The 24,874-nt window shown below is 42.8% G+C and overlaps 1 protein-coding gene across 1 annotated transcript; it reads right to left on the bottom strand.

Moving 5' to 3' along the window:
• Positions 1–3,500: 3,500 nt before the first annotated feature.
• On the bottom strand, positions 3,501–24,874 carry LOC111968065 (stonin-1). The gene is made up of 7 exons (XM_023993596.3): positions 24,661–24,874; positions 9,335–10,646; positions 8,716–8,913; positions 7,201–7,341; positions 6,457–6,976; positions 5,875–6,077; positions 3,501–5,554 (listed from the first exon to the last, which is right to left on the bottom strand). Exons 2-7 carry the CDS (start codon positions 10,544–10,546, stop codon positions 5,489–5,491), a joined length of 2,340 nt encoding a protein of 779 aa, XP_023849364.1. The 5' UTR covers positions 10,547–10,646; positions 24,661–24,874; the 3' UTR covers positions 3,501–5,488.

The following is a 24,874-nucleotide window of genomic DNA, read 5'->3' as shown; positions in this document are numbered from 1 at the left end:
AGTGCTAAATACGGCTCCTAGAATCCTGACTAGAACCAAAGAAATTTGATCATATTACTCCAGTGCTAGCTTCCCTACACTGGCTTCCTGTTAAGGCAAGGGCTGATTTCAAGGTTTTACTGTTAACTTATTAAAGCGTTACATGGGCTTGCTCCTACCTATCTTTCCGAGTTGGTCCTGCCGTACATACCTATACGTACGCTACGGTCACAAGACACAGGCCTCCTAATTGTCCCTAGAATTTCTAAGCAAACAGCGGGAGGCAGGGCTTTCTCCTATAGATCTCCATTTTTATGGAACGGTCTGCCTACCCATGTGAGAGACGCAGACTCGGTCTCAACCTTTAAGTCTTTACTGAAGACTTATCTCTTCAGTAGGTCATATGATTGAGTGTAGTCTGGCCCAGGAGTGTGAAGGTGAACGGAAAGGCTCTGGAGCAACGAAGGGGGTTCTATAAAAGGGCAAATAATTTACAACTTGTTGCAGTAGTAACTAAGGCAATGGATCCAGAGCTGTACATGTTAATTATGGACATTAAGGTAACGGGCAGGTAGAGGCATTCAATGTCATGCGTGTGTGTTAACCATAGCAGCCAACATTGTAATAAAGAGATGTGCAGAAAGATTATCAGCCTCTGGTGTCTGTGGATCCTTTCCCCTTAATGTATTTTTAATGTCAGCCAGTCACACCTTTGAAAATAAACACCATTTAATTACATCTCTAGTTGAGTAAAATTTGTTTTGTTCTGGTCACAAAATAATCCAGAAAATAGCGGTAAACAGCGCCACACTCAGGCAGAAAACGGAATGTTCTATTCCCAGCCAGGCCCATATTTTCAAAGAAAACACAATTGAATTATATCTATATTTCAGCAAAATAAGTATTTTTTTGTGATTAAAAGAAAATCCTAACAATTCAGGTAAAGAGCCACAGTAAAGCAGAAAATAAAGGAATGTTCTATCATAAATTGAGAGAAAGAAAATCCATGGTTGACATGGCTGCTAGTACTTAGAAATACTATAACAGTAAATTAATAGATGACATTCACTGCTGCAAACCTGTCTCGAATATAATCGCATTATTTACACAGACCCACCGCGGTCCCATGTGAAAAGGAGTCCCATGCCATGGTCTGTTTTGTCAATTTACTCAATGTATCTCACCACACCGGTATACAAATCATTAGTCCAGGTAAAGTCCCACTCACCGGTCTCAGGTCTTAATTAAAGGACATGGTCCTCCAGTCCTAGATAGCTTCGGTTAGAGGGGTTTTAAACGAGGATACAAGGAAAGAAGGAGACAGTTTTGCAATTAAGAGTAACGTTAGTGACGTGGCTATGTTGTTGTGACAAATTACTACTGATCATGTTACTAACTCACCCAAACAACAATATACATATTCGTTTACCGGCTACTTCCATCTTACCACATGACTTGAATTTGACAACATTTTGAGGGACCAGACGATCGGCTGCCTTTGTCTTGCTAGAAGGCGCGAGGTAAGCAAAATAGCCAACTAGCTGGGCAGCTAAATAGCTCGCGCATGTGACAGACACATATTTCAATATTGACACATCATCGGTTGGTCTTTCTTTCTTAGGTGGACATTGATACTGAAGTTTATATCTTGGTTTCATTAGATAGAAACGGCTGAAATAGTAGGCTAGTAGGAAGGGGCTGTTCATTCCAAAACAGGTGAGTGTGACATTTTATTCTTGACATCTGGTTGCAGCCTGATCTCATTGACTAGAAGTAACATACTAAATGTAAATCCGGAACATCAAATTAGTATATGTTATGTTTGGTATAGTTACATAAGACAGAAGATTACTTAAGGTAAAAACGAAAGAAAGTTGGGCGTGTAATGCGAAAGTCTATCAACCCAAGGGGTGCGTGTTCAAATCTCATCACGGACAACTTTAGCTAATTAGCAACTACTTACTACTTTTTGGCTACTTTGCAACTATTTAGCATGTTAGCTAACCCTAACTTTAACCCTTTTAGCTAACCCATTCCCATAGCCTTAATAACTCTTAACCTAACCCCAAACACGAGCCTAGCTAAGGTTAGCCACAAGAAATTGTAATTCATAACATATCATACGTATTGTAATTCTTAACATATCGTACCAGGGTTCACACAAGGGGCTTGAGGTGCTTAAAGTACTTGAATTTGGCACTCTGAAATTCAAGTACCGGAATACCTTAAATCAGATATTTTATCAAGTTGGTACTTGAAAAGTACTTCAATTAAAATGAGAGAACAGAAAATGATCAAATATGTTAATATGAAAAATATTTGATAAATGTATTGGTCATGCAATTACATGTTTGCGCTCTGGTTGCCAGACAAGCTCGCTCATTCCACCCACACTTCCACTCAGCCAGACAGGTACCGAACTGAATGCTTAGGTGCAGCAAAACATCACATCGATAGCTAAAATGTCTGGCAAATGTAGATTAAAACTTGTCTGGCAGGATATTGATGTTTATAAATCGGTTTTGCCAGACCCAACCAGGGATGTAGTGGAGGGTAAACGCAGTTTACGCACCTTTTTATATAGTGTTCACTCACCTTTTTATTTTGTTAATTAACATTTACCCATTATTGTGTTCCTAGCGTTGAAAATGCTCAGAAGGCTTCTTGATCTGAGTTCTAATTGTGCCTACCTCTGCTAACGAGTGGAATCATGAATGATTCATGTATGCTCGTTGTCACCAGCTCCCTTGGATTTGCCTTGTTAGCAGCACATTCATTCACCACTCTGTCCAACGAGAAACTCTGCCCGTGACATAGGCCGAGAGGTAAAACAAACTTCCCCAGTCCAGACCTACAGTGGTAAATGGCAGAGTGGGATTTTTTTTTTAATACCTTGACTCCTTCCAAAAAAAAATCACTTTCGGAGAATGAGTGTACAACTGGTAAATAGTCACTGATATTTCAGTCAGATGTCTAGCTAGATAGTTAGCTCAAGGGCTCTAGCTATAGCTAGCTGGCTAGAAGGATGAAGTTAGAAGCTAACCTTGAACGGAGCCTGACCTTAGCAGGAGCAGTTGACTGAAATTAAGCTAGCTATAATCAAAGGATGGGCTATTATGTTCTCATAACAAAATACATTTTCTTTATAGAGAGTAGTGAGACAGACAGTGGTGAGTCAGGCTGCAATGAAGGAGGCAAAGGAGATACACAGAGAGAGGAAGCATTGACGCAAGCAGGGAGAGAGGTTAGTAGTACAGTGGTTCCCAAACTTGGGGTCCTCTAAAATTTAAATAGGGTCTCATGAGATAATCTTTAATGTTATTAAACACAATAACTTGTTTCTCTTCAAATGGGTATAGAATACAACATTTTAGAGTCAACTAAGGGCCTTTAACACTGTTAAAATTCACTTTCATGTCATTGTGTTGGGAGAGCCTACGGGACCTAACATTTAGTGAAATATATATACAATTTTAATATTATTATAATGTGCACTGAACAAAAATATAAACACAACATGCAACAATTTCAAAGATTTTACTGAGTTACAGTTCATATAAGGAAATCAGTCAACATCATCAGTACTGACATATCACTCATGTATGTAGTAAATAAGTAGTGAAACACGTATTATTGAGTAGAACTAGTAAGGTAGTGATGAATAGTACATTTTTAGTTTTTTTACGAGGTTGTGGCAATATACTGTTATCTGGTGCGACTAGAAACAATGGCATAATAGGAACTATTACAAATTGATGGTCATTGAAAATAAATACTAGTGCTTGAAAAAGTACTTGAAAGTCCTTGAATTTGACTTGCCATTGTCTGTACGAACCCCGTCATACGAAATGTATGATGGACATCCGCAAATGAATGCATACCACATGAAACATAACGTATCATGCTAAATGGTTTGTCCTGGATTTACTATCAAAATCGTACAAAATGCTCTGAGACCAGGTTGCAACTTTTGATCTACACCTCTACCATTTCACAAACACAGGCATAAAATGCAAATATCTTTAATTTGTTTTGTTAATAACTACCACTTAATTCATATACACATACAACACATTTAATAAATGTAGTTATATAGTTTCTTTAGTGAGTGCAGACCATTGCTGCATCTCTAGGGCCCCCTCCGAAATATTGTAATTAGTAATACATTTTAGTCATTTAGCAGACACTCGTATCCAGAATGACTTACAGTAGTGAGTGCATACATTTTCGTGCTGGTACGCCCCGTGGGAATCGAAACCACAGCCCTGGCGTGGCAAGTACATGGGACCATAATGTATGTGGGCTACTTCATATAACCATAAGTCAATGATATTGACTTATAGAATAATAGATGAGTGCACATGCTTAGCTGTGCAAAAGGACCATGGTCAGCTAGCTAGTCAACAAATGACAGGACGTTTATATAATTAGCCTAATTGTCTTAATTGGAAATTCATTCCAGATAGTTATTGGAAACACTATGGGTTGTTTCCCAGAGACAGATTGAGCCTTGTCCTGGACCGAAAAGCAAGCTCAATTGAGAATCTACATTGAAAGTGCTTTTTATATAATAATAATATATGCCATTAAGCAGATGCTTTTATCCAAAGCGACTTAGTCATGCATGCATACAGTACATTTTATGTATGGGTGGTTCTGGGAATCAAACCCACTATCCTGGCGTTGCAACTGCCAACTGAGCTACAGAGGACTAGATTTAGCCTAATCTCACATGAGGTTGGTGGCACCTTAATTAGGGAGGATGGGCTTGTGGTAATGGCAGTAGCAGAATAGGTGGAATGGTATCATGGTTTCCAGGTGTTTGATGTCATTCCATTTGCTCCATTCCGGACATTATTATGAGCCGTTCTCCCCTCAGCAGCCTCCTATGCCTAATCTGTGTCCGGAAAACCAGTCATTTTGAGTGTGTTAAATGCAAGCCTACAAGATTGTGGTATTTACTCTTTTATAAAGAGAGCTTCTTCAACCTCCTGTCATTTCACAATGACTAATCTTCTGAGACAAATATAAAGTGCATTGTGATGGTAGGGCTGTGTGTTCAATTGTTTGTTCTTCCAATGATAATATATTTGTTTGTTGTAGCCTAATTCTATTCTACCATGCAGGTTAGAACTAGCCTGACTGCCAGTCTGTTTCTGCTCTCTTGTCATGTCTGGCACCCAGGATATACAACATGTTAATATCCATACATACAGGAGTACAATAGGACCAAACAATATTATGACAGACTTAAAGGTGATAAAGTATACACAACGAACACACAATATAAAAGCACAATTGTTCATCAGCCACATGTAGATTATGTCCCTTTTAAACATGTGTCCTTGTTTTGAAACAGCGAGGATGAGTTTGGTGAGCAAAAATGTCTTGGACCAAGGAAATGGGCATCTAGTGTATAGCCTCAATTCCAGGCTTCCTTATGACTAACGAGACTTGGGAGTATGGTAATGTGAGACTTGATCCTTTAAGACTTCCTTGATCATAATCATTACTGTGTTGTGCAGCCTGATTGCCCTTGTGCTTCTGTCTCAATCCACTTCTTCTCAATTTCTACCTATAAAAGGACAGACCGATACGGTTCAGTTTCATTAGGTATGGAATAATCACTATGGCATGACAACAATAGAAGATTTTGCTACACTACAGCACATACACTATAGGACCAGCCTAGGCAAGGTCAGCTGGTGTCACAATAATAACTACAGTATAAAAAATAACCTGTACCCTTAATCACAAAGCATGATTCTGCTTGGGAAATAGATTGAAATATAAACAAAATTAAGTCTACAACAGCATTATAGATATTAAACAGCAAAAAAAATACGAAACATTATAGATATTAAACTTGTGAACTAATAATATCTCAGGCCTTACCTGACAATGATAGTGGGTCCTACTGGTGACATGTTTCTGAGGCTGAATGTCACTCTCTGTGCCCAGTGACTTCACTCTGGTCTGTGAAACCACGGCCCCCACCATGTCACACTCCATTGTGACAAACGGGTACCAGTCACTGGGGATCTCCTGGTCTGAACCGAGCTCTAACTTACAGGAGAAGGTATGGGGATGGTCCACTGCTGTGAGGTAAAAAGGAGAATGTGTAGTCAGCAATCTCTACCACTTGGGGGAGCACAATGAACAGAATCTGAAAGATACATGTTTCCATCCTCTGGCACAATGCAAACAAATCACTGTAACATCAGTCAATTGGAATATATTATTTAGCCAAGCAATAGTATAACAAACCATAATACTATAAATAATATGTATTGTAGCTAAACTGATTAGGGAACATAAGTTACATTTCACAGACTATTTGGAAACATATTTCGGTAAGTTGTAAATGTAACATGTAAAATAAAGCCAATATTCTCAGAATAAGCCAGCATTCCATATGAAAATAGATCAATAGACCGCCATCATCAGTAGACAGCCAAACTCTTCCTTAGTCCTTACCCATGTTCTTAGCAGGCAGTCTGTCGATCCTCCACACGATGGCTGAGTACACATTCTCATACTTGACCGTCCCCACGGTAACCTGCATGACTGGCTGTGACTCTGAAGCGCTGACTGACCCCAGACACGCGTTCCGGTTCATCCTGGCCGTCAGTGACTTACGTCGTAGCAACGTCACTGTACGCGACACCTTCACCCAGTCCCCCGGTACCGGCACACGGATCAGGACATTCTCGCAGAGTGTCTGAGTCTCCGACACGCCGATAAATGACGGGAAGATGGCTGACATGTTGAGAAAGGCTTGGAGTTCCACATAGGCCCCTTGGACAGTCACCACGGCTTTGATGGAGAAGGGCAGCTCGGTACTTCCCAGGGCTAACGTTTTGTAGCGCATCAGTTCTACTCTACAGGCGTCCGGAGGAGAGAACTTGAGCAGCCGGGACCTGTGGAACTCCAAGTCGTTGATGCACTTGTGGAAGTGGCAGTCGCTGATCTCCATCCAGCCTTCCAGGAGGTCATCCTGAAAGACCACAATGGCAATTAGAAGACCACAATGGAAATAGACCTATCTTGATTTTTTTGGTCATCCTGGATGATTTTACTTATGTTAAAATTGTATGTTTTTGTTGATGGGTGTTAAAATTGTGCATTGATGTGTGTGTTCAAATTGTATGATTAGTTGTTATGCATGTTAAAATGTTGTGTTTGTGTGTTGATATGCATGTTAAGAAACTAATACTAAACCTCCTCGGAGCCAGAGCCGTAGCTGGCGTCGAAGCGGAGAAGCCCCAAGTCGTTGAGAGCCAGGAAGCAATCCCCTGGGCCATTGAGGAACGCCAGGCAGTGGATCCTCGTCATGGCCGCCCGGTCCATCAACACACCATCCTTGAAAAATGTATCCTCTGATTTTAGCAAATGAGAGGTCGAGTGGCAAAAAAGGATCCCCAAGGGGCATGCAATATATACAAAATAGGAGGTAGGGAATAATTTTTATGTGAAAGATTTTAGGAAAAGACATTCATAGAAATGTATACCCTTATTATTTAGGCTATCAATGTTTTATATAATAAGTAACAGCATTTAATAAAATCGTTTTTAATAATGCCTGATTTTAAGAACCTGTAATGTATAGCAACCCCAGGTGTAAAATAGTAAATAACTGCTACTTCTCAGAGAGAAGTATGGCTGAAAATGCATAACATTGATCTAAAATTTACCCTAGAAATAGTACTGTTAGGAGAACTGGAGAGACCGGGTCAGTCTATTACTAATATAATAATACTCTGAGTAAAAGTATTTATCTTCAACTCGCAATCTGTGGATTCGATTAAATATATTGAAATTGTACATTCAACATCACAGCATAGTTGAAAGATATGTGGCATAGAAATCCGAAGAGGGTGGCCAGCAGAGATAGATGGGATGGAAGCTGAGGGTTGGGGTGTGGAATTGGAGACAAGTGGGAGTGGAGTTGCTGGGCGGGAGATAGAATGATAGTCAAATGTAAAAAAAATAAAGTCAAAATAAAACATAATAAAAATGTAATAATAAAAACAGCTAATGCCGGTTTGCCTGAGGCTGATGCCGTGCAAGTGTTTGTACACATCCATATACACACACTCTCATTCAATACATACATATACAGACACACACACATGTAAATAGTGCCAGACATGCACTCAAACAAACAGTTGGCCTTGCTGTTATGATTTTAGTTGTCCATGATGTCCTTTTTTATTTTTATTTTGCATTGTTTTCTGTTTTCCTTTTGTCTTTTTTCTCTTTAGTTAATATTTTTGGTTGTTGGTGCATTGGGGGGCTTCTTGGGGGTGGGGAATGGAATTCATTATTTTTATTATTATTGGGGGGGTGTGGGAGGGGTCTCAGATGGTTGAGGGGCAGCTATTGGGGAACTGTGGGGGGGGATCTTGGAGGATTCGGGTCCCTGTTTTTTGCCTTGTGAGATCTGTCGACGTGCCCTTGTGCAGGGCATTGACCCTGGATGCTTCTGTGTGTCGCTCTGAATGGGAGTCTGTTGGATGACTGGTGTGGTGTAGTTGTTGAGCGGCTTCACTGCAAGTATATTGTATGTTTTGGATATTCTATTTTTTTTTTTAAATAATAATTAAAAGAACATGTAATAACGCTTAAATACCAATGAACTACACTAGCAAAGTTACATTTCCTGACCAAAATGTGTGCGCTTGCGTCAACTGTCTTACAGTAGTTGTATGGTGGTGGAAGAAGAAGTACATGCACCTTGTCCAGCTGCACCCAGAGGTGGTCTGTGATCTGCAGTGTCATCTCCTGTTCGTCGTAGTGACGTTTCTGCAACAGCGGAGGCGCCAGCCTGAGAAGCTCCTCCTCCATAGTTTCGAAAAGGTCCTCCATGTCGCCGTGTTCCGTGGTTCCAAACTTCAGCAGCTGCTCCACCTCTGCCTCGTGGGACACCTCCAGCTTCAAATCAAACTTTATGCATTTAAAATTGCAACACACAGTAAAACAATACGATGACATCTATAACAGTAATATCATTGATTGATTAAACGCCAAGCTACAAAGGTGTGTTTTAAATGTGNCTGCACCCAGAGGTGGTCTGTGATCTGCAGTGTCATCTCCTGTTCCTCGTAGTGCCGTTTTTGTGACAGGGGCGGAGTCAGCCTAAGAATCTCCTCCTCCATGGTCTCTAACAGATCCTCCATGTCGCCGTATTCCGTGGTTCCAAATTTCAGCAGCTGCTCCACCTCAGCCTCGTGGGACACCTCCAGCTTCAAATCAAATCAAACTTTATGCATTGTTGATTGTTGATTAAACGCCAAGCTAAAAACATGTTTTTTATAAAAAAGTGATTAAAAAAAAAAGTTAAATGCCCTCTTACCTTGTGGTTGTAGCGCTTCTTCTCTGTGTAAGACACGTGCTCCACCTTAACTGTCTGGATCTTGCGAGGCTCTCCATTGCTCTCCAGCTTGAGATCTGACAACCTGCAGTGAGGCTGCAGCTGGAACTCTTTGAAGGGCTTCTCCAGTCCTTTCTCATAGTACATKTGGAGCACGCCTCCAGACAGCAGACGCAGGTAAATGGGGCCCCACTGTCGGGACGACATTCGGTTTTTCTTCTCTGGGATCCTCAGCATTAAAGACCAGCCGTCTCTCCTCTCGCTACGGAACAGACCGTGAGAGACGAAGGCTGGTGATGGTCCCTCCTTGACCGCCTCCCTGTCTCTTACTCCTCTCCTCTCCCCCCTCTCCATCCCTACTCCTTCCTCTGTGTCATTGTCTTCCTCGGCCCGCAGGCCCTCCAGCTTGTGGCAGATGTAGGAGTAGGAGCTCTGGAGCTGGTCTGGTCGAGGAGGCTCATTGCCGTCTTTCGTCCGAATGAAGAAGCGAGGCAGACTAGAACCTCCAGCCTCGGAGTCAGAAGATGAGCTCCCAGAGTCCACGCTATGCCCACCAGCCCCCTCCCAGAATGGGTTGAAATGTCCCGGGTCCCCCTGGAAGGAGGAGAATGTACTGGGGCCATCGGAGACCGAGACGGAGACGTCACCCTGGGGATGTGTGGTGGTGCCGGTAGTGGTGGCCTGGTCTGGGCCAGGGGGAGAAGAAGAATAAGGCACAGAGGCAGAGGATGAACTGGAAAAACTACGGAAGAAATCGTGCTGATCCCAGGGCCTGCAATGGAAAGGTAATGCGCCGGTAGGAGGAACCTCCCTCACCGGAGTGCAAAGAGGAGTGTTGCAGGGCACACAGGAACTTCCATTGAGGTTAAAGTGCATTGGAGGGGAGCTGGATTCAAGGGAACTGCTGAAGATCCAGGATGGATCTCCCACTGGGGGCAGTATCAGCTTTAGTCCATTGGGACGGGGGATTGTCTTTAACCCTGTCGTTGTCACACTACCTGGGGCTGTCTTCAGAGGTGTAGAGGCAAAGGAAGGGGGTGAACTTGTCTTTGCCCCTGGTGACTTCAGGGGTGTTGCGGCCAACTTTGTCCCACTCTCTGGGATCTTCAAGGGGGTTGAGGCAAAAGAAGGAGACGTAGACGTTCTCCCCTCATCCTCGAAGGTCACCCAGTTTGGATTGTTCACGGAGCACATGGCTTTGGTAGTTTGGTGTCAAGGTTCAAGTCAGCACTTCCTGCTTCTGTTGTTGTCGTTATCCTCAGACTCCGCCACAGGGGTCTTCCCTGCTGAAACACTGAACAGAACATAGTCATAGATTAGAACACACAGAGTATCAGAAAATAATATTTTTTCCGTAGAATCTACAGTTATTATATATAGATGCATTTGCTTTGAAAGATATCAGGCATCTCTTGTTTACACTGATAAATTACCCTACAGTGTCCCTTAGTGAGCATTCTGGCCTAAGAGACAGCTACAGTTAGTGTTGCCAGAAGGGTCGTTTCATGGGCTACTTTTAGTAGATTGGAGGGGGATTTCGGCTCAGATTCACCTGCAAAGTGTCATGAAAATCTAGCAACACAGTGCAGTTAGATGATGTCCCCTCAGCCACTCGGCGACATTAAATTTCCCACATGACTGTTGGTTTAATTATTTAATAGCTTGTATGTTGGCGCGTTTCTTTTTTCCTTTTTATTTGTGGCAATTCAGCAACTGGCTCCGTGTGGTAATATTTACAATAATGCACTTTGTGCTAGGAATAAATTCAAGTAAAATACATAAGAGGGGAGGAAAAATATAGTACAGCTCTTTGCTGTGTCTAAGTGTCTTGTCACCAGTCAACCACACACACTCCATGTGTTCTCTCACTGGAATTGAGTAGGATAAATATAGAAACACTGAATATGCTAGTGGACACTGCTGAGTAACATTTGGCTAAACGCTACAGCTGCAGCCTTGTTGAATGAAAAGGCAGAGAGGTACAGCTCTGCCCTGTCAGCCACTACCAGAGGAATTGGGGTCAATTTCAATTTGGGTTGAACTTCAGGTGTCAGCGCCCTCCTATTCAAAGGTGGTGAAATGTGGAATAAATTGGAATAAAATGTAGGGTTTTGGAACTTGTAGATAAATTGTGATGGATGAAAATACCATGCTCTGGTAGGAAATGTAGAAGATGGAACTGAATTGGGATTGGGTGGAGGGGAACCCAAAGCCTGGGTAGGATTCAGGAAACGTGTCACTGGCACTCGAGCAGAGAACCAATCATCCTCTTTATTCACCATCTGTGATAACTAGGCTGTGGAACACTGGAACAGCTGGTGTGAGGGTTCTGGATTATTTAACAGCTGGTGAGATATGAGGCACAGACACTACTGTGCTGTGGTGTAATGGGAATTGGAAAATCCAAGCATAATGAATGTCCTCATAGGATTTAGTTAGTTACACCTCCATATATATATATATATATATATATATATATATATATATATATACTACAATACCAAAAGTATGTGAACACCTGCTTGTTGAACATCTCATTCTAAAATCATGGGCATTAATATAGAGTTGGTGCTGCCTTTGCTGCTATAACAACCTCCACTCTTCTGGGAAGGCTTTCCATTAGATGTTGGAACATTGCTGCAGGGAATTGTTTCCATTCAGCCACAAGAGCATTAGTGAGGTCGGGCACTGATGAGTGATTAGGTCTGGCTCGCAGTCGGCATTCCAATTCATCCCAAAGGTGTTTGATGGGTTTGAGGTCAGGGCTCTGTGCAGGCCAGTCAAGTTCTTCCACACCAATCTCGACAAACCATTTCTGTATGGACCTCGCTTTGTGCACAGGGGCATTGTCATGCTGAAACAGGAAAGGGCCTTCTCCAGATTGTTGCCACAAAGTTGGAAGCACAGAATCGTCTAGAATGTCATTGTATGCTGCAGCATTAAGATTTTCCCTTCACTGGAACTACGGGGCCTAGTGCAAACCATGAAAAACAGCCCCAGACCAGTATTCCTCCTCCACCAACCTTTACAGTTGGCACTATGCATTCGGGCAGGTTGTGTTTTCTTGGCATCCGCAAACCCAGATTTGTCCGTCGGACTGCCAGATGGTGAAGCGTGATTCATCAATCCAGAAAATGCGTTTCTAATGAGTCCAATGGCGGCGAGCTTTACAACATTCCAGCTGACACTTGGCATTGCGCATGGTGATCTTAGGCTTGTATGTGGCTGCTCGGCCATGGAAACCCATTCCATGAAGCTCTCAACAAACAGTTATTGTGCTGACGTTGCTTCCAGAGGCTGTTTGGAGCTCGTTAGTGAGTGTTGCAACTGAGGACAGACAATTTGTACGCGCTTCAGCACTCTGCGTTCCCGTTCTGTGAGCTTGTGTGGCTTACCACTTCGTGGCTGAACCGTTGTCGCTCCTAAACGTTTTCACTTCACAATTACAGCACTTACAGTTCACCGGGGCAGTTCTAGCAGGGCATAAATTTGACAGACTTTTTGGAAAGGTGTTATCCTATGACGGTGCCGTGCTGAAAGTCAATGAGCTCTTCAGTAAGGCCATTCTACTGCCAATGTTTGTCTATGGAGATTGCATGGCTGTGGTCTATTTTTATACACCTGTCAGCAACGGATGTGGCTGAAATAGTCAAATACACTAATTGGAAGGGGTGTCTACATACTTTTGTATATATAGTGTACTGTAAACCTCATTCCCAGACTAATTGCTAGAGAAAGAGCCGGATGGTGGAAAAATCTAATACAATGGTTACTGCATAGCCTATTATGTGGAAGTAGTTTCTTAAGAGCTGTGGAAATATAGCCTGTTCCCAGATCTGATTTGCAAGACATCACTGACAGATCTGGGACCAGGCTATTCGAAATATAGGCTAGTACATTATCCTGAGCTCTGATGTCATTCATGTCCTCCACCCTAGCCTCGGCCTCAGCTGTTAAAGATTTCCAAGTTAGAGAATATGGCAGAATGGAGAGCAGACACGCTGTAATCAACATACCATCTAGCAATTGATTCCCAGTCAACCTCAGCAGCCAATTGTGCCTTGGCTGTGACACACTGGCAACACTGCTCTTGCCAGCAGCAGCAATGACAGTAGTAACACCCAGACAGAGGCAGATCAACTGGTTTCAATCTGTATCTGTCACAGCCACCGACCTCACCACAGAGATGGAGGCCTAACTTACATTACATTTACCACAGTCAATGGGTTAAATGTAATAGGGCAAGGTTCCCTTGATGCTATAATGAAGTATATGGATGGAGCTCAGGGGCTGTAGGAACCCAAGGGAGCATCTCAGAGTAGGAATGCTGATCTAGGATCAGTTTTTCATTTTCGATCATAATGAATCAACGGGTGTATTTATTTTACAAATAATTTCCTGCAATTCTACAGTTTGACATGACTTAAAATACCCCTCTAGGGGCATAATAAAGGGTATATGGATGGGTATTTTGAAAACACAGTATAAGTGGAAAGAAAACCGCTAACTTCCTGCATTTCAACACGTTTTGCCATGGGGCAGAGAAAAAAGTTAGCTGTTTTATAGCTGATCTCATGCTATTCACATTTTGTCATGAGGATTAGACAATTTTGTAGTTTTAAAGTTAATTTCCTTCTACTCTACACATTTCGCCATGAGACAGAGACAATGTTGCAGTTTTCAAGTAGCTTTCTAGTGAAAATCTCACTTTTAAAAGTTAATATTCTCTTAACTCATACCCAAATAATGTTGTTGACTCCTCTTATACTCGTGTTTTGTGGCCAGCGCATAAATTGGAGGGGGAAAAAACACTTCAAAAGCCCCACCTCAAACGTGTATCTCAAACAGACCATTTAAAAAATGCTTGCTATCTCCTCAGAGGATGATGTCATCCTCCGGAGCAAGATGAGCTGGCCAATCAGCAGTCTACTGACATTAATATTTTATGACCGCTATATACGCCCACACCATTCTGTTGTTGGGGTTCGCCCACACCATTCCTACACAGAAAAGCTGCTTTTGAACATACTTAATTTTAAAAACATTGTAAAGAAAACTATTTTACTCATATTGTAGTTAATTATATGTCATATTTCATAGAAATCTGGAAACACTGGACAGTTACTTTAAAAGTTGACTTTGGGCAAAAATGCAAAAACAACTCCTTTTAAACTGTATAACTGATCAATGCACCATCATACCAGGTCATTTAATGATTAAAAACAAAACAAAAAGTTAGGAATAAGATATTTGGCTACAGAAGTGTAATTTCTTACTGATTTCTACAGCTTCCGCCCAAAAACAAATCCTGTGAAATAACATCAACACATACTGGAGAAGTTGCTGTCTAGCTACAAGTGGCTAGCTTAGCTAACAAACTAGCTACATCGGTCGTGGCTTGCATGAGAGCTGGGTCATTAAAATGAGGACCATCCTCTCCCTCCTTCTTATGGACTCACTGAACTATGGTTTGATCTAGCAGTGCTTCAATAGCCTTGTAGACGACAGGCTAAGTGAGCAATGGATCCAGCAGTGCTTCAGCCTTAAAGCCACGTTCTGCAATTGTTCCTGCTGTTTAATGGTCATTTAAATTAATCCCATTGATTCAGGCCTGTTGAAATGACAGAATGTGGACTTTAAGGAGGAAGAACCTTGTATTGAGGCTAACTGAACCTTGCTCCAGTCCAATACTGGCAACTCTTGCAGTTCACTTCCAAACAGTACTGCCACCTCCATCAGCCTGTTCCAAAGAGATGGAGCAGAGAAATATTGTGGTCCTAAATGTATTGTCACGCTAGCAGGAGTTCTGACCAGGCTAGTAGATGGGGGAATGAAAGGTTACTAAATCTACAAAGGCAGAAAAGAACAGACATTCTAATCATTCCTAAGGGACAGAGCAGCATGCACACAGGAAATACCAGCCTACTCTACTGCTTCTGCACAAACACACACACACACACACACACACACACACACACACACACACACACACACACACACACACACACACACACACACACACACACACAGCAAACATCAACTCAATGTCAGTCTCTGTCAATGGGTTCACATACACTGTAAATGACAGTGATTACACTGTACTGTACACTACCGTTCAAGAGTTTGGGGTCACTTAGAAATGTCCTTGTTTTTTAAAGAAAAGCACATTTTTGTCCATTAAAATAACATCAAATTGATCAGAAATACAGTGTAGGCATTGTTAATGTTTTAAATTACTATTGTAGCTGGAAACGGCAGATTTTGTATGGAATATCTACATAGGCGTACAGAGGCCCATTATCAGCAACCATCACTCCTGTGTTCCAATGGCACGTTGTGTTAGTTAATTATTAGAAAACCCATTTGCAATTATGTTAGCACAGCTGAAAACTATTGTTCTGATTAAAAAGCCAATAAAACTGGCCTTCTTTAGACTAGTTGAGTATCTGGAGCATCAACATTTGTGGGTTCGAGTACAGGCTCAAAATGGCTACAAACAAAGACCTTTCTTCTGAAACTCGTTAGTCTATTCTTGTTCTGAGAAAGGAAGGCTATTCCATTCCAGAAATTGCCAAGAAACTGAAGATCTGGTACAACGCTGTGTACTACTCCCTTCACAGAACAGCGCAAACTGGCCCTAACCAGAATAGGAAGAGGAGTGGGAGAATCCAGTGCACAACTGAGCAAGAGGACAAGTACATTAGATTGTCTAGTTTGAGAAACAGACGCCTCACAAGTCCTCAACTGGCAGCTTCATTAAATAGTACCCGCAAAACACCAGTCTCAACGTCAACAGTGAAGAGGCGACTCCGGGATGCTGGCCTTCTAGGCAGAGTTCCTCTGTCCAGTGTGTGTTCTTTTGCCCATCTTAATATTTTCTTTTTATTGGCCAGTCTGAGATATGGCTTTTTCGTTGCAACTCTGCGTAGAAGGCCAGCATCCCGGAGTCGCCTCTTCACTGTTGACGTTGAGACTGGTGTTTTGCGGGTACTATTTAATGAAGCTGCCAGTTGAGGACTTGTGAGGTGTCTTTTTCTCAAACTAGACAATCTAATGTACTTGTCCTCTTGCTCAGTTGACAGAGATGGCCGCCTCGCTTCGCGTTCCTAGGAAACTATGCAGTATTTTGTTTTTTTATGTGTTATTTCTTACATTGGTACCCCAGGTAATCTTAGGTTTCATTACATACAGTCGGGAGGAACTACTGAATATAAGAGCAACGTCAACTCACCATCATTACAACCAGGAATATGACTCTCCCGAAGCGGTTCCTGTGTTCTGCCTTCCACCCAGTACAATGGATCTGATCCCAGCTGGCGACCCTAAACAACGACGCCGTAAAAGGGGCAAACAAAGCGGTCTTCTGGTCAGGCTTCGGAGACCGGCACATCGCGCTCCACTCCCTAGCATACTACTCACCAATGTCCAGTCTCTTGACAACAAGGTTGATGAAATCCGAGCAAGGGTAACATTCCAGAGAGACATCAGAGACTGTAACGTTCTTTGCTTCACGGAAACATGGCTCACTCGAGAGACGCTAACGGAGTCGGTGCAGCCAGCTGGTTTCTTCACGCATCGCGCCGACAGAAACAAACATCTTTCTGGTAAGAAGAGGGGCGGGGGTGTATGCCTTATGATTAACGAGACGTGGTGTGATCATAACAACATACAGGAACTCAAGTCATTCTGTTCACCTGATTTAGAATTCCTCACAATCAAATGTCGACCGCATTATCTACCAAGGGAATTCTCTTCGATTATAATCACAGCCGTATATATTCCCCCCCAWGCAGACACATCGATGGCCCTGAACYAACTTTATTTGACTCTATGTAAACTGGAAACCACACACCCTGAGGCTGCATTCATCGTAGCTGGGGATTTTAACAAGGCTAATCTGAAAACAAAACTCCCTAAATTCTATCAGCATATCGATTGTGCTACCAGGGCTGGTAAAACCTTGGATCATTGTTATACTAACTTCCGCGACTCATATAAGGTCCTCCCCCGCCCTCCTTTCGGAAAAGCTGACCACGACTCCATTTTGTTGCCTCCAGCCTACAAACAGAAACTAAAACAACAAGCTCCCGCGCTCAGGTCTGTTCAACGCTGGTCCGACCAATCTGATTCCACGCTTCAAGACTGCTTCGATCACGTGGATTGGGATATGTTCCGCATTGCGTCCAACAACAACATTGACGAATACGCTGATTCGGTGAGCGAGTTCATTAGAAAGTGCATTGACGATGTCGTACCCACAGCAACGATTAAAACATTCCCAAACCAGAAACCGTGGATTGATGGCAGCATCGCGTGAAACTGAAAGCACGAACCACTGCTTTTAAACCAGGGCAAGGTGACCGGAAAACATGACCGAATAACAAACAGTGTCAGCTATTCCTCCGCAAGGCAATCAAACAAGCTAAGTGCCAGTATAGAGACACAAGTAGAGTCGCAATCAACAGCTCAGACACGAGGTATGTGGCAGGGTCTACAGTCAATCACGGATTACAAAAAGAAAACCAGCCCGTCGCGGACCACAGGATGTCTTGCTCCCAGACAGACTAAATAACTTTTTTTGCTCGCTTTGAGACAATACAGTGCCACTGACACGGCCCGCTACCAAAACCTGCGGGCTCTCCCTTCACTGCAGCCGAGGTGAGTAAAACATTTAAAACGTGTTAACCCTCGCAAGGCTGCAGGCCCAGACGGCAATCCCAGCCGCGTCCTCAGAGCATGCACAGACCAGCTGGCTGGTGTGTTTAAGGACATATTCAATCAATCCTTATCCCATTCTGCTGTTCCCACATGCTTCAAGAGGGCCACCATTGTTCCTGTTCCCAGAAAGCTAAGGTAACTGAGCTAAACGACTACCGCTAACTGAGCTAGCACTCACTTCCCATCATGAGTGCTTTGAGAGACTAGTCAAGGACCATATCACCTCCACCCTACCTGACACCCCTAGACCCCTCCAATTTGCCTTACCGACACAATAGGTCCACAGACGACGCAATCGCAACCACACTGCACACTGCCCTAACCCATCTGGACAAGAGGAATACCTATGTGAGAATGCTGTTCATCGACTACAGCTCAGCATTTAACACCATAGTACCCACCAAACTCGTCAATCAAGCTCGAGACCCCTGGGTTCTGACCCCGCCCTGTGCAACTGGGTCCTGGACTTCCTGACGGGCCGCCCCCAGGTGGTGAGGGTAGGTAACAACATCTCCACCCGCTGATCCTCAACACTGGGCCCCACAAGGGTGCGTTCTGAGCCCTCTCCTGTACTCCATGTTCACCCACGACTGCGTAGCCATGCACGCCTCCAACTCAATCATCAAGTTTGCGGACGACACTACAGTGGTAGGCTTGATTACCAACAACACGAGAACGGCCTACAGGGAGGAGGTGAGGGCACTCGGAGTGTGGTGTCAGGAAAATAACCTCACACTCAACGTCAACAAAACAAAGGAGATGATTGTGGACTTCAGGAAACAGCAGAGGAGCACCCCCTATCCACATCGACGGGACAGTAGTGGAGAAGGTGGAAAGTTTTAAGTTCCTCGTGTACACATCACGGACAAACTGAATTGGTCACCCACACAGACAGCGTTGTGAAGAAGGCGCAGCAGCGCCTCTTCAACCTCAGGAGGCTGAAGAAATTCGGCTTGTCACAAAAAGCACTCACAAACTTCTACAGATGCACAATCGAGAGCATCCTGTGGGCTGTATCACCGCCTGGTACGGCAACTGCTCCGCCCACAACCGTTGGGCTCTCCAGAGGGTAGTGAGGTCTGCACAACGCATCACCGGGGGCAAACTACCTGCCCTCCAGGAACCTACACCACCCGATGTCACAGGAAGGCCATAAAGATTATCAAGGACAACAACCACCCGAGCCACTGCTGTTCACCCCGCTATCATCCAGAAGGCGAGGTCAGTACAGGTGCATCAAAGCAGGGACCGAGAGACTGAAAAACAGCTTCTATCTCAAGGCCATCAGACTGTTAAAGCCACCACTAACATTTAGTGGCCGCTGCACAATACTGACTCAACTCCAGCCACTTTAATAATGGGAATTGATGGAAATTATGTAAAAATTGATCACTAGCCACTTTAAACTATGCCACTTTATGTTTATATACCCTACATTACTCATCTCATATGTATATACTGTACTCTATACCATCTACTGCATCTTGCCTATGCCGTTCTGTACATCACTCATTCATGATATCTTTATGTACATATTCTTTATCCCTTTACACTTGTGTGTATAAGGTAGTAGTTGTGGAATTGTTAGGTTAGATTACTTGTTGGTTATTACTGCATTGTTGGAACTAGAAGCACAAGCATTTCGCTACACTCGCATTAACATCTGCTAACCATGTGTATGTGACAAATAAATTTGATTTGATGGTTGCTCATATGGGCCTTTGTACGCCTATGTAGATATTCCATTAAAAATCTGCCATTTCCAGCTACAATAGTCATTTACAACATTAGCAATGTCTACACAGTATGTCTGATCAATTTGATGTTATTTTAATGGACAAAAAAAATTGCTTTTCTTTCAAAAACAAGGACATTTCTAAGTGAACCCAAACTTTTGAACTGTACTGTACATGTCACTCAGGTTTGGTTGCTCATGTCAGCTGATTTACAATTTGAAGCCCAAACTTTTAGGGTTAGGGACACCAATTAAGCCTACTCTTGGACTAAAAAGCATTTTAAATGGAACTTCTCCATTGAGCTTGCTTTTTAGGCATGGTTTCCCGGACACAAAATGTAATCTGTGTCCGGAAACCATCCCTTACTATATGAGACTCTTTTGTCGGCAGGTAGCCTAGCGGTTAAGATAGTTGGCCTAGTAACCGAAAGTTCACTGGTTGAGTCCCCGAGCCGACCAGGTTAAAAATCTGTCTGTGCCCTTGAGCAAGGCACTTAACCCTAATTGCTCATGTAAGTCACTCTGGATAAAAGTGTCTGCTAAATGACTAAAATGTAAATGTTGTAAGGGCAAGCATGCTCAGTGGTCTAATAACTAAATAAGAAGTATATGTTCGCATGATAAGATCGCTCGCTTTCCAGTAATGTTTGTCTCACATGATATAAATCATCCTTTTATAATGACTTGAAGTGGGAGAAAGACATCCTTTGTCCCCATGAATCAAGATATAGGGAGACGCCAAGTTCAAAGCACCTACAAGATAGCTATGGAACTTTCTAACTCTAGGTTATGTATTTTCTGGCAGAGACACTTTCCAAACAGTCACAAGACAATGACTTGATGAGTGAGAGACAAAAAAGCCGCATTTAGATAAGAGATGTGACTTCCCTTGTTAAATAAAGAACCGTCTGGTCTTTAAAACTGTCAGACACTTGCTGCAGAAGTGAGTTGAGTGAGTCACAGACCGATTTATTTTCCTACTTGCATCCATAGCTTTGTCTATGAATTATTTGAGAGTGGTAACATTTCTCTAGACCCATCATTCAGTTGTTTATCAAAACAAGTGGTCATATTCCAGATTGCCCCTTTAAAGGTTGTCATCGTGACCTTATTTAACGTGTTCAGCCAGTGGAAATGTACATGAATGCCTATTAGACTACTGTCTTCTTGAGCGTTTTATAGTATCTTATTTGCTTCCAAACTTTGACAGAATACTTAATAGCAGAACAAACAATGTAATCTGGAATCAAATACTCCCTGCTGTGACTAAAGAAGAGATTCATGCCCCCTACAAGTGCTGCTGTGCCCTGCTATGCCCCCTGCTACTGTGCTGAATTCACACATTTGAACAGGGAATAAAATATAGAGTCCCTACAGTACCTTTGCAAAAACGGCGTCGTTTGTGAAGTTGTGGGTATTCTTATGATGTCTCTTTCCCATCTTGATTATGACCAAATGTAAACAGTGTTGATGTAAACATAAGATAAACACACTATGATCTTGATAATGCCTTTATAGCCATCAGTGTTGCCCCTGTGCTGACACCGTGTCCTCTAGACATCCCACTGGCAACTTAGATCAGCATGGCTTGATTAGAACAAATCAATGACTTGATAAAAGGGCCAATCTGCAAGTCGAATGATAACAAAGGGTACACAGCTGAGGGATGGCGCTGAAGAAATGTAACCACTCAAACTCCTGAACAGATCAGCTTTAATATTGCCGATATACTGAACAGAAATACAAACGCAACATTTAAAGTGTTGGTCCCATGTTTCATGAGCTGAAATAAAAGATCCCAGAAATGTTCCATATGCACAAAAAGCTTATTTCTCGCAACTTTTCTACACAAATTTGTTTACATCCCTGTTAGTGAGCATTTCTCCTTTGCCAAGATAATCAATCCACCAGACAGGTGTGGCATATTAAACAGCATGATCATTACACAGGTGCACCTTGTGCTGGGGGCAATAAAAGGCCACTAAAATGTGCAGTTTTGTCACAACACAATGCCACAGATGTCTCAAGTTTTGAGGGATCGTGCAATTGGCATGCTGACTGCAGGAATGTCCACCAGAGCTGTTGCCAGAGAATTTAATGTTAATTCCTCTACCATAAGCTGCCTCCAATGTCATTTTAGAGAATTTGGCAGTATGTCCAACCGGCCTCACAACCACAGACCACATGTAACCACGCCAGCCCAGGACCTCCACATCCGGCTTCTTCACCTGCGGGATCATCTGAGACCAGCCACCTGGACAGCTGATGAAACTGTGGGTTTGCACAACCAAATAATTTATGCACAAACTGTCAGAAACCGTCTCAGGGAAGCTCATCTGCATGCTCATCGTCATCACCAGGGTCTTAACCTGACTGCAGTCCGGCGTCGTAACCGTCTTCAGTGGGCAAATGCTCATCTTCGATGGCCACTGGCACGCTGGAGAAGTGTGCTCTTCACGGATGAATCCCAGTTTCAACTGTACCGGGTAAATGGCAGACAGTGTCTATGGCGTTGTGTGGGAGAGCGGTTTGCTGATGTCAACGTTATGACAGAGTGCCCCATGGTGGCATTGGGGTTATGGTACGGGCAGGCATAAGCTACAGACAACACACACACAATTGCATTTTATCGATGACAATTTGAATGCACAGAGATACCGTGACGAGATCCTGAGGCCCATTCATCCACTGCCATCACCTCATGTTTCAACATGATAATGCACGGCACCATGTCACAAGGATCTGTACACAATTCCTGGAAGTTGAAAATGTCCCAGGTCTTCCATATCCTGCATACTCACCAGACATGTCACCCATTGAGCCTGTTTGGGATGCTCTGGATCGACGTGTACGACAGCGTGTTCCAGTTCCCGACAATATCCAGCAACTTCGCACAGCCATTGAAGAGTGGGACAACATTCCACTGGCCACAATCAACAGCCTGATCAACTCTATGCAAAGGACATGTGTAGCGATGCATGAGGCAAATGGTGGTCACACCAGATACTGACTGGTTTTCTGATCCAGAAGTAAACTAATGGACAAGAATACTTCTATTTACAGCTATTTTCCCTTATATCTATGGTACCTGTAGTTAAATAACTATAACTATTCCTAATTTCCTCTTCAAGTGCTTGATTTTCACCCATAACGGCCAATCCACCATCATTCTGATCTTAACCCCAACCCTCCGATGTCCACACATTAGCCCATCTTTCCCAGTATAATGCCATTTTGCAATTTCCTTTTGCAATACATCCCTCCATTTTACTATTTCTTACAAGGGTCCTGAACCTCCCTATTTGTAAAATGTCTACCGATATTTCCCTAAAAGGAAATACTTTACGCAAGAGTATAATGATATTTCCCATTGACTGATCATGGTTTTTCAGATCCCCCTAACAATACAGTTCCCAGGTCCATCTGAACCCTGATATTATGACATAACCATTCCTGGACCTGACTCCAAAAGCGAGCAACCGATGGACAGTACCAGAAAATATTTTCTATTGATTCTGTTTCCTCGTGGCAAAATCTACACAAGGCTGACTTTTCAATATATATAAAAAAAGGGTTTTGTAAATGTAACCTTTATTTAACTAGGCAAGTCAGTTAAGATCAAATTCTTATTTACAATGACGGCCTACCCAGGCCAAACCCGGACGATGCTGGGCCAATTGTACGCCACCCTATTGGGACTCACAATCACGGCCGGATGTGATACAGCCTGGATTCAAACCAGGGACTGTAGTGACGCCTCTTGCACTGAGATGCAGTGCCTTAGACCGCTGTGCCACTCTGGAGCAGAAGATCTTAATTTGAGCCAGTTTGCTACAGCAGGAAAATAATCCAGCAGCAACAAGAAATATGTGGATTATAATTAATGACCATTTTTGTAGGGGTTAATGCATTTTTCAGAAGGGAACATTTCATATTGGAAATTACAACCTTCAGAAGCCTTTTAAAACCTCATATGTTTCAAGTTAATACAAGTTCAATATTTCCTGCATTTAAGGAAAGTAATCCTGCAACAGGGTGATCAAATTCAGATCCTACATTTGTAAGTTACAACTACTATTGTTTATCAACCAATAAATGTTTAGCAGGCACTGTGTGGACACCATCCTGTTTAAAAGCGTCTCTGCTATAGCTGATGTATTGCTTTTGAGTGACATACGCCAAGTCTATATGTCCAGTGTACAATAATGTATTTTTGAGTGACATCTGACCTAGTGGTTTGAAGATTGACATATAATGAGACAACAAAATGCTGCATTTTGGTCCTACGGCATCCTTCTGTGAAACGGTGCATAGCGACAATCGTTGTTTTTCCATGGTTTGCTACAACGCAGACTGTGCATTGGTCTCGGTAACAATTCAACCGTGCTGTGATCGTCCATGACTCATTACCGCCGGAGGAACTCTGGTCTCAACATCAGGACAGGAACGATGTTGTTTTGCAATGCAATGTCACGAAAGGAGAATGAGGCTATCCTACCAGTGCATTTGTTGTATGGTCATTCGACCTATGACTTTCGTTGTAGTTTGTCAGCAAAGAATATGACAGTTTTAAAATGGTTAATTATATGCTACCGTTTTAAACGCAAATTCCACTCGTTCAAGAAAGGTCAATGGTCATGATGGTCAAGATTTGCCACTAAGAATATAATACCATTTTTACAGAATAAACAACTTTGCACAGTGTGTGGTAACAAGTTGTCCCCAAAACAGAAGTTAGCTATTGTTGTAGCCTTGCTTGCTTCTTCTACAGTAGGTTGCTTTGACGGAGCAATGAGATGGAAGTTGTCAATTGACTCTCTGGTGGAAACTTGCAACGAAACAAAATAATACTCACGTTCTACACAAATCCCGAAATAACAACAATCACGTCATGATTCTTATTTTCCGTTAAAACTGCAGAAATCCCAATATGCGAGGCCGACAGGTTTCTCTCAAAATGGCAGAGAGAGAGAGAGAAAATGCAGCCGATTTGCTATCCCCTTTCAGCCCTCCCGTTAACGGGACGTCCCTGCTAGAGAAATGAAGTGGGGCGAGTGAAAGAATGAACG

Source organism: Salvelinus sp. IW2-2015, linkage group LG8, assembly GCF_002910315.2.
Source record: "Salvelinus sp. IW2-2015 linkage group LG8, ASM291031v2, whole genome shotgun sequence".
Taxonomy (NCBI): Eukaryota; Metazoa; Chordata; class Actinopteri; order Salmoniformes; family Salmonidae; genus Salvelinus; species Salvelinus sp. IW2-2015.
Note: the sequence above shows the minus strand (reverse complement) of the source record. Positions and strands in the feature narration are given on the sequence as shown.